The 11,160-nt window shown below is 43.4% G+C and overlaps 1 protein-coding gene across 4 annotated transcripts in view; it reads left to right on the top strand.

Moving 5' to 3' along the window:
• Window positions 1–10,270, top strand: part of rreb1a (ras responsive element binding protein 1a) — a 229,577-nt gene extending 219,307 nt beyond the window's left edge. For all 4 annotated transcript variants that reach the window (XM_048609761.1, XM_048609754.1, XM_048609767.1 and 1 more), the window contains one exon: window positions 7,920–10,270. In XM_048609761.1, coding sequence (XP_048465718.1) covers window positions 7,920–8,482 — 563 coding nt within the window. In that variant the 3' untranslated portion in view covers window positions 8,483–10,270. The remainder of the gene's footprint in view (window positions 1–7,919) is intronic.
• Window positions 10,271–11,160: the final 890 nt, after the last annotated feature.

Below are 11,160 nucleotides of genomic sequence, written 5' to 3' on the forward strand. Positions count from 1 at the left end.
GGGGGGGTGAACGTTAAAGAGGGGGAAGCAGGGGTGTGGTTCAGGAGAGGGAAAGGGTGGAGGTAAAGGGAGCAGAGCAGAGGAGAAAGGGAAGGGGGTGAAGGGGTACAGAGAGGACATGGGGGAATGTGAGGGAGTGTGGTTGGAAAAGGATGAGGGTGGGGAGAGGATGAGGGTGTGTGGGTGAGAGTGAGACTGGGTGTGGTGGGCAGCAGGAACAGCCTGAAAATTGCAATATGAATCAGTGTGGAAACATGCCATTTGGCTCAGCCCCTCTGAAGAGCATTCCACCCAGCCCTATCCATTCCCCCTATCCTTTCCCTGTCACCCTAAATTTCCCATGGCTAATGCACCTAACCTGCACATCTTTGGACTGTGGGATGAAACCGGAGCACCCGGAGAAAACCCACACAGACACGGGGAGAATGTGCAAACTCCACACAGACAGTCGCCCGAGGGTGGAATCGAACCCGGGTCCCTGGTGCTGTGAGGCAGCAGTGCTAACCACTGAGCTACTGATCTCATTAAATGAGTGATTGATACTATGACAAGAAAAGAAACTAATAAATTAATCTCCCCGTATGAAACTTGTTCATAAAGATGCGCATTTTCTGTTTTTTGATAATAGTGAGAGAAACCTGCGAAAGTCTTATCTTACACACCCCTGTGAAAATTGAGATGTGGCCTTTTGCGAACATCCCTGGGTCATAACATAACGAAAAGAAACCCCAGTCTTGCAACCAAGTCAGAACAATGTTTAGTTCAGTGTCTCGGCAGCACGGTGGCTCACAGCGCCAGGGACGCGGATTCGATTCCACCCTTGGGCGACTGTCTGTGTGGAGTTTGCATGTTCTCCCTGTGTCTGCGTGGGTTTCCTCCGGGTGCTCCAGTTTCCTCCCACAGTTCAAAGATGTGCAGGCTAGGTGGATTGGCCGTGCTAAATTGCCCATAGTGTTCAGAGATATGTAAATTAGGTTGGTTTATAGAAGGATGGGTCTGGGTGGGATGCTCTGTGGGTCGGCGTGGACTTGTTGGGCTGAAGGGCCTGTTTCCACACTGTAGGGATTCTGTGATCTATGATGTACATATTTGCTTTAATGCTTAGCGTGCTGGTGCTGGTTAACAAATGATTCTTCCTTGATCTTCATATTTGAAGCTAGGAAAATGAAAACAAAAGTTGCGGACTCTGACTCAAGCCCCTTAACTGTCCAGATTGGCCTATATATTCCGCACAGCTGGGGAGCTTTGGGGGGTGGCTGGGGCAAAAGGAGGGTTGGCACTGGTTTAGCTTATTTCTTCTCTGCTTACGAAGCATCAGATCAGTTAGTTGTTGGCTAAATTGTGTACTTCACACAACATCAAACCATTTGGGGTCAGTATAAGTGGCTTTTCTGTCTTAAAAGAGCAAGATGGAGGTCACTGCTGGTTAACCCAGTGGTTTCCTGACTGTGTGAGCAGGAGGGAGCTATGGGCAGAATGTATCTCTTCTACCGCACCCCCCCACCACTGTCAGAAGGGAAGGGAAGGGAAATCAGGCTTGGAGGTGGGAGAACAGGTTACCCGCACCTGTCTCCAGAATGTCTGCTAACACAGTGCCGGTCAGAAACCTGGCTGGCCAACAATGGTGATATCCTAGGAGTAGCCTTAATTGCATCAGAGAGGGATCCTTGGGGTAAAGTCCTGTCTGAGAGAGCCAGTGGCCCATCACTGTAGTCTTGGCAACACCAAAATTGAGTAGTGGCCATTCCTGGAACAGCAACCTGTCCCTAAACAAGAAGTGGACAATTAGTAGCAGGCCATTTGTCCCCTCGAGCCGGTACCACCATTCAGTACAGTCATGACTGATCTGATTGTCGCACATTCCCATCTGATGCCTTGACCTTTAACGCTTTTGCTTATCGAGAATCTATCCACCTCTGCTTTAAAAACGTTCAAAGACTCTGCTTCCACTGCATTTCACTGCATTCCAAGAGAAAGAGTTCCAAAGACTCACCAATCTCTGAAAGTAAAATATTCTCTTGATCCCTGTCATAAATGGGTGACACCTGACTTTGAAACCCTGGTCTTAGTTTCTTCATTTTGTTTTTATGAAATGCCTTCAGAAGAGTACTTCCTTCCACACAGGCCCCATGGTTTATTAGCCTGTGAATTACCAGAACCAAGAGTGCAGTTACCAGCTTCATGGCCAAAGAACATTGTCTCTGAGGAACACTCTTGAGACAACGACGTGAATTCTCCCAGCCAGAGGATGGGAAGCTTGGAGGCTGACAGCCTTCTGGCTGGAAGCAGAGTGGGTGGTGGCAACGTCCCCCAGACAGCCAAGACGAGCATCTCCACCATGTCCAAGTGGACTCCTGGCATCACAGCCTCTTGCTGGCAGCTGTTAAATAGATGCTGCCAGGCAGTGGGTACAGCATGGGCCCAGGACAAGTAGAAAGATCAGGCAGTCAATTTGGAGCCTGCTGAGGAATGGCTTAACCTGCTGCAGACCTCAGGCTGAGGGAGAGGGAAGAGGTCACCAGTCAGAGTTGGGCACAGGGATAGGCCCCATATTGGAGAGCTCGAGAGCAGGAGAGGCCATGCCACAGCAGTGCCAGTCAAGTGGGAAACTATGTTAAAACGATATCATAGGAACTTAGCAACGTTAAATGGAACTAATTTAATCAAAGACTTATTGAACGACCAGCTATCTGTTGTGGTGCAGTGAGGGGGATAAACATTGTCCCTGACACTGAGTGTAACTCTCCTGCTTTTCTTTGAAATACTGCCATGAGACTTCTTATGTCTCCTAGTTCAATGTCTCATCCAAAGGACAGTGCCTCCAACAATGTGGCCCTCCCTCAGTACTGCACTGGAACATCATCCTGGAGTTTGGTGCTGATGTCTGGGTTTGAGACTTGAACCTGGAACCTTGTAAAACTCTGTAACAGGTGCTGGATTGCACAACTTTGCAGGTTTCCTGGTAGAAAGTTAGAATGTTCTATGTACAGGAAGTTCATTTATTTTCAGAGAGAGCCTCACACATGCAGATTTAGGAAGGCACCTCTTAGGATAGATGAATTTAGTTTATCAACATGACAAATCTGAGATTTTATGTTAAGAGTTCAATGCGTATATTGATGGCATTACCCAACACAGGCACCACATACAAAATCATAAGATAAATAGCAGTGACTTATCGAGAAAGTCTCTGTGAAATTCAAATGTATTAACCTCAGTGATTAATTATAAACCTGCCACGTTAACACTGTGACACTGTCGCAACTGGCTCACCCATTTTATTGGTACCGATGTGTTCCGGTTAATGGCTTCCAACACAAGTCCGGTGTTGCCAGTTCCCAGTGGGAATCCCACCAGGATATCCAAAATGTAGTGGCAAGAGACCAACTTTTCGACGTTTAGATCCTTTTGAATTGCGAATTGGGAACACTGGAAACCTGAAGCCCCCAGTGTTTCTCCCATAGTGCAGTACAACCCTGTGAGGGCATAATCTAAATTTAATTTTGTGGAGCCACCAAAACAGGAATGATTAAATGAAGAACTCATGCAGGTTGGCAGTAACAGCTTGGATGAGGAGTACATAGAATGCTTATGTGATAGCTTCTTAGAGCAGCACTTTCTGGAACAGACCACAGAGCAGGTAAAATTAGAACGATGTTGTGCTGAACATGATGCCAAGTTAAACTAATCCCTTCTGCCTGCCTTTGATCCATATCTGTCCATTCCTTGCATATTCATGTGCTGATGTAAAAGTCCCGTAAACGCCCTACCATATCTGCCTGCACCACCACCCTAACAGCGTGTTCCAGAAACCTACCACTCTCTATGTAAAAAAAAACTTGCCCCTCATATCTCCTTTGAACTTTAACCCTCTCACCTTAAATGCCTGCACCCTAGTAATAGACATTTCAACTTTTGGGAAAAAGATTCTGACTGTCAACCCTATCTATGCATCTCATAATTTTATAGATTTTATAAAGTCTCCCCTCAGCCTGTACTGCTCTACAGAAAACAACCATAGTTTTTCTAGCCCTCCTTATAGCTCATAACTGCTAATCCAGGCAGCATCCTGGTAAACCTCTTCTGCATCCTCTCCAAAACCTCCACACCCTTCCTGTCATGTGGCGACCAGAATTGAACACAATGCTCTAAGTGCAGCCTAACCAAAGTTTTACAAAGCTGCAACATGACATCCTGACTCTTTTACTCAATATATTTGGTATTACATAAAGTAACAGAAGTAACTCATGACCTTCCTAGGTAGCAGCAACCACAATATATTCAGTTTTACATTTAGTTTGAAAGGGAGAAGATTGGGTCTAAAGCTACTATTTTACACTTAAATCAGGGCAACTATGTGGGCATGAAAGCTGAGCTTGCTGCAGTGAACTTTTATAGTAAACTAGGAGATAGATCAATAGAGATACAGTGGCAGGCATTTAATGGGATTTTCCAGAATGCGTATATTTCTAATATAAAGAAAAATTCTAAAGGGAGGACCCACATTTGTGGTTATCTAAAGAAGTTAGGAAAAGCATTACACTTAAGGGAGTCATTTAATTGCATAAAGATAAGTGGCAGGTCAGATGATTGGTTGGAATATAGAGAATGGCAGAGACTGACTAAAAGATTGATCAAGGGGAGGAAATTAAAGCATGAGAGGAAGCTAACTAGGAATATAAAAACAATAGTGAAAGTTTCTACAAGTATTCCAAAAGGAAAAGTGCAAGTGAGTGTTGCTACGAGAGAGAGAGAGAGAGAGAATGGGAAATCAGGAATTGGAAGGGAAAGAGAGGAACTTAGTGAAATTACAATCATGATGGTGATATTAAACAAACTGATGGAGCTGTGGGTCAAGTCTTTGGGACATGATGGACTGCACTTCATCCTGGGGTCTTAATAGAGCTGGCTAATAAGCTGGTTGATGTGGTAATTTTCCAAAATTCCTTCAATTTAAGTTAGACTAGAAAGTCGCAATATAACTATATAAGGTTCAAAGGCACAAAACAGGAAAGTGTGGCTCCATTAGCACTTGTAGGGAACGTATTAGAGTCAACCGTTTAAAGAGATTATAGCTGCGCAGTTAGAAACTCATGGTACATTGGGAAGAGTCAGCGTGGTTTTGTCAAGAAAGTCACGTTTACCAATTAGTTGGCGTTCTTTGAAGGAGTGAAATGTGCTGTGGATAAAGGGGAGCCAGTAGACATACTCGCATTTCCAGAAGGCATTTGAAAAGGTGCCACTTAAAATGTTATTGCTGAAAACAAAAGCTGATGTTGCAGTGGGTTATGCATTAGCATGGATACAAGATTGCGGGATGTGACAAGTGGAATTCTGCAGGGGTCTGTGCTGGGACCTCAACTTTTTACAACTTGTGTCAATGACCTAAATGAGAGAGTGAACGCATGGCAGCTAAATTCACAGACACCGTCAAGATAGTGAGGGAAATAAGTGGTGAAGGAGACATATGAAGGTTTCAGATGAATGTGTAGATAGGTTGAGGGGGACAAAAATCTGGCAGATGGTGTATAATATGGGAAGATGTGTTGTTCTGTCACTTTGGCAGGAAGAATGAGAAAGCAGAATTTCAGTTGACAGCGCAATGACTACAGCGGTTCAAGAAAGCTGCTCACTGTCACCTTCTCATGGGCATCTAGAGACAGGCAGTAAATGAATGAATTTTAAAAATCGCTTAAATAGAGAATGACTAGAATTTTGAGGTGCTGAGAAATTTAGTAGTTCTAGTGTATGAGTCACAAGAAATTAGTGTGCAGATATAACTGGCAATCAAGAAGGCTAATGGGATGCTATGTTTTATTACAAAAGGAATTGAATGTTAAAGGATGTTATGCTCAAATACTTGGTCTCCATATTTAAGAAAGAATGTAAATTCACTAAACATGATTCAGAGGAAGTTTACTAGATTGATACCTGGAATGAGTGGTTTATGTAATCAGGATAAGTTGGACAGGCTGATGGCACAGTGGTTGTGTCCCCACCCCTTGAGCAGGAGGCCCGGGTTCAAGTCCCACCTCCTCCACAGGTGCGTAATAACATCTCTGAATAGGTTGATTAGACAAAAACATAGGTTGGACGGACTTGGTTTGTTTTCACTGGAGTTTAGAAGTGCAGTGGTGGATTTAACAGATGGTCTTGACAAGGTGGATGTGGAAAGGATGTTTCTTCTTATGGATCAGCCCAGAACTAGGGGGCACAGTTTTAAAATTAGGGGTCACCCTTTTAGGATAGATATGAGAATTATTTATTTGCAGAGGATCTTGTAACTTTGGAACTCTTAGAAGGTGCAGGAGTGGATAGATTCTTGTTAGGCAAGGGAATTGAAGATTATCAGGGGAGAAGGGGATGTGAAACTGATTAGCCACAATCCTATTGAATGGTGGAGCAGACTCAAGGGGCTGAATAATCACCTTCTGTTACAGTTTCGTTTGTTGGTTCCTCCCACTGACTCTGTATCTTGCTGTTGTCAGAACATGATTGATGCAGAATAACTGTTACCTTTGTCTACCAATAAGCCAGTTACTTTGAAAGTAATTGAAAGGGTAAATTTATAGTGTCATCTGCTGTGCTACTTGTAATGCTGTTTGTAAAAGAAAGTTTAGCCCTTCTCATTGTATACATATGTTATACAAACAGGTATCACTCATGGTGGAACGTTGGGAAGACTGAAGCCAGCCTGTTTGATCCTCTTCATATTTCATATCTTTGCTAGTAATTCCATCCCCTCCTCCGCTCCTATTTCATGTTGACGCTTCACAGCTTCAATGTCCTTTTCTGCGTTGTGCTAAAGATCTAAACCCAGTGTCCTTTCTGTCACGACAGGGCATCATCTGTCATCATCACAGCAACACCTACCTTCCTCTCTTTCATAGCTGTCCTGCTGCTGAAACCAAAGCCAGATTACAGTCCTTCATGATCCTCCACTTTCCCTGACCTCTGTGGCTCATATCATGCCACACACCACGCCCCCCTCCCCCATCAAGTACTTTGCACCCATTCTGTGTAGTGCTTCCTGACCTACCTTGATTCCTTACCACCATAGTGTGCCCAAATGGGAGAGGACCCCAAAGAGTGCTGGGAATCTGGAATGCACTGCCTGGGAGGTTAGCTATAGAGTCATTCAGCACAGAAACAGACCCTTCAGTCCAACTTGTCCATGCCAATCAGGTATCCCAAACTGAACTAGTCCCATTTGCCCACATTTGGCCCATATCCCTAAAAATCTTTCCTATTCACATACCTGCCCAAATGGCTTTTAAATGTTGTCATTGTACCTGTCTCTACCACGTTCTCTGGCAGTTCATTGCAGACATTTACTACCCACTGTGTTAAAAAGTTGCTGCTAAAGTCCCTTTTAAATCTTGCTCCTCTCACTTTAAGGCTATGCCCTCTAGTTTTGGACCTCCCTGCCCTTGGAAAAAGACCTTGAGGCAGGCAACTTTATAACCTGTAAAAAAAAAAAAAAAATTGCTTGGATGAGCAATTGAAATGTCATAACTTTTAGGCTGGAAAGTGGGATGAGTGTAGACTTAGCATAGTTTTGGGAGTACAGACCCAGTAGATTGAAGGGCCTCTTCTGATTGAATGAAAAGTCATAATTTCCAATTAATAAGGTGCTCCTATGAAAGTATGATCCTACATTAGTTTGGTAATGACTGAGTTACCAGACGAATATCAGAGGGTAGGTTTTTATATCCCGCACCCCTTTCAGCAACTGAAAGTCCTATTGTCCAGCTGGCATTCTGTTCAGAGGGCAGGGATGTACTGGGTGAGGTGAACTGTGATTGGGCCATTCAGTGTGTCTGTCAATGGGGAGTTGTCGGTTGTTGGGCAGTCTATGTTAGTACTTGTGGCCGTTACCCGTGGTTGAAATGTAACATTTCCTCCTGTTGCTGTTACAGGTGAGAGGCCATACAAATGCTTGACCTGTGAGAGGACATTCACCCTGAAACACAGCCTTGTCCGCCATCAGCGCATCCATCAGAAGGGAGCCAAGGTGACCAAGAGACACCCGAGCGAGAATGATGACGATTTGTCCAAGGATGAGGACGACAGTGAGAGTGAGGCTGAGCGAGCGGGCTCTAGCCAGCTGTCGGACAACGAGAGCGAGACGGTCACCAGCATCAGCCTCAGCCTCAGCAATGACTCGCCGCTGCCACTGAGCTTTGCAGGGAGCCCAGTGACAGCCACAACGAGCCAGTCTCCCAGCCAGGCGGGCGGCAAAGCAGCCGAGCCGGAGAACAGCCTCCATCGCCCGGCAACAGCAGTCAATGGCGTGAGGCAAGGAACCTTCGTCATTCAGGGCAACGACCAAGAATCGTTAAAAAGCTCGGAAAAGGCGCTTGCCGATTCCACGGGCTCCTCGGACATCATCCAGAACTTTCTGGGAATACCCAGCGGGGCGCCAATGAACCACGTCCTGGGCTCGGTAGAGTCTGCTCCATGTCTGCTCGGAGTGGAGTAATGTGGCTTCCAAGGAACTGGAAGTTTTTGTTGCTCTAAAGCTGTGCCACCGTATTTTGGAATCAAATTGACCCTCTTGTACCCGCAAAGCACCAAGCAGGGACAAGGCTGCTGCGGTGAATTGTTTTCGTCCTCCTGTGTGCGGGCAGAGTTTTCTGTAACTCTGGAGTGACGGAACGCCTTAAGAGACACTGGAGTGAGAGGAATCCAGTGCAACTCTCCAGACTGCATGTTGTATCTTCCAAGTGCCTTATGACCTGATTGCTGTGCACAACTAAAGTTCTGTTCAGAAGTGCTCGAAAAATCCTTATTTCGAAATAAGTACAACGAGAAGAGCTAGCCTTTTTTTTTGAGAACAATCTTGGGGAAGTATCAAATTCCTTTGTGATACGTTTATATTTTAAAGCTGATTTTTAAAACAAATAACACATAATAATGGGGCATCAAAATGCACTTGGTATAGGCTGTGCAAGGGCTCCTAATGAGGAACTGCTGTACTAAGTCTTCCAGAAAGGCCTTACAGTGATCAATGACACTGACAATCTCTGGGCCAGTTTTTCACCATAAATAACAAACATAGGGGCAAAATAGCAATTATGGCTTTTTATTTTGTTTCTTTCACAAAACAAATATGACTTTGTTCTCCATTTATAGTGTGCACAACAGTGCAGTCTTGTTTTCTTTTTGTAATTTGGTCTTTTAAGATGTATTTTGATTAAGGTGGAACTTGTTTGCCACTGTCTTTGAAAATGCAAGATGGCTTCCACGAGATTTCCCCCTTCATTTTTAACACGCATTGGGTTGTTTTGGCTAGAAACAAGGAAGTGGGACTAAGAAGGTAAAATGAATTAGGAGACACTTTTTTTTGTTAAATCTTATATCAGTATGAAATTCAGTACAAAAAGAATTTAAGGTTTTTTTTTACAATTCTGCTCTCTATGGTTTAATACCCAGTGACCTGGGGGAGCAGCTATTAATCAGTTATATAATGCAGAACTGTAGCAAGGAAAAATCTCCCAGCGTTAAGCTGGAACAGTGTACTAGCAATAATCACTATTGATTTAAAGCTTTATTTAGTATTTTTCTGTACCGGCAATATTAGTTTATATGGCCCTTGCCACATTTTATTGATTCTTCTATTAGTGGGTTTTGTTGTCTGACCGAAGCAAATCTGTTGCGTTTTCTTTTCAAAAGCTGTGAAAAGGAGAAAATTATTTTGTGCTGAGTTATGGGTGAATCTTAGATTAGATTGCATGTGGAACTAATTTGTTTATCAGTTATTTGTAATTCCGACTGTCTCTCTCAGGGCTTTTCAAAAAAAATTTGCATCTACTAAATCCCTTTCTAGTTCCAAAATTTCTTCCACTTTAAGAACTTGAAGCTGAGACGATTCAATCACTACATGAAGCACTTGACTGTGAAAGAAAAATAACGATAATTAATTGGTTTACAGCTTGTTAAAAAAAACAGTCACTTTTCACTGCATCGCGATTAAAGAGCTTTTTATTACCAGAGGTTTAGTGAATTATTGTCTATTTTCAAGAAGGAAAGAAACTTTAATGGGGGAAAAAAGGAAATAAAAGTAATGCATTAATCCATAAAACATTGTTTGAAAATCCAGAATCCATACTTTTTCGTAAAGGGAATCTTTACTGCTGCTAAATATTATGTACACATCTGGTGTATGCCACATGAACAGAGAATCACAGAGTTTTGGTACTTACTTCCAATGCAAAAATTTAAAGCTGTTCTGTATCAAACCATCTAAGCAATAAAATGTTATACTTGAGCATTTTATTTGTCCAATCATTGTATTTGTTTATGCATTGACAGTAGACCGACACTTCACTTCTCTTCTCGCTCTCCTCCATGACCACTGCATGATAACAGAGCCGTATTATTGTGTGGTATAGGGATTATTGCTTAAAACTTCTAGCACACCGTTAAGTCTATAGGCTGGAAATTTGTCCTATGTTAGCCTGTGTTGCAAAATTGACTGCCTGTAGTGACTGATATCAAGTCTAATATTTTACGTTTATATTAATGAAGTGTTTAGTTATCTTCAGGACTTGACCATTAACTGGGGTTCCACATGGGCTGCTATTTTTAGTGTTTAGCCTTTTTGCATTTGGAGGTGCATGCTTGTATTGTGTGTCTCTAAGTAAAATGCTTGTACATAGCTCAAGTTTTAGTCCTCACTACCTGGCTATTGGGCACCATGGGCTGCAATGGAAGGTAATAGAGGCATAGTGTATAACAGGGACCAAGATATTTGTGGGGGTTGGGGGTGGAAGACTGCTTTATGTGACCACCTGAGATGAGAGAACTTTCCAGCCCTCAAACTGTCAGAGAATGCAGTGTGTCTGTGCAGATGGTTTCTGACGTAAACCATGTGTTTTGATTTTGATGCACTTTAATTTGATCTTAGCTGTGTGCTTTGAATCAGCTATCAGGGATTTATAGCTTCATTTCTGTGGGATTAATACACATTCCTGGACTGTACGTCTCTAAACCGACATGTGATGGAGACTGAGAAACACAGTGCATATGCCTTCAAACTGTTACCTGCATTACCACCCTAAAGAAGCAGCATGGTGATTCAGCGGGTAGCACTGCTGCCCCACAGCGTCAGGGACTGGGGTTCAATTTCATCCTTGGTCAACTGTCTGTGTGGAGTTT

Source organism: Rhincodon typus, chromosome 2 (assembly GCF_021869965.1).
Source record: "Rhincodon typus isolate 14 chromosome 2, sRhiTyp1.1, whole genome shotgun sequence".
NCBI lineage: Eukaryota > Metazoa > Chordata > Chondrichthyes > Orectolobiformes > Rhincodontidae > Rhincodon > Rhincodon typus.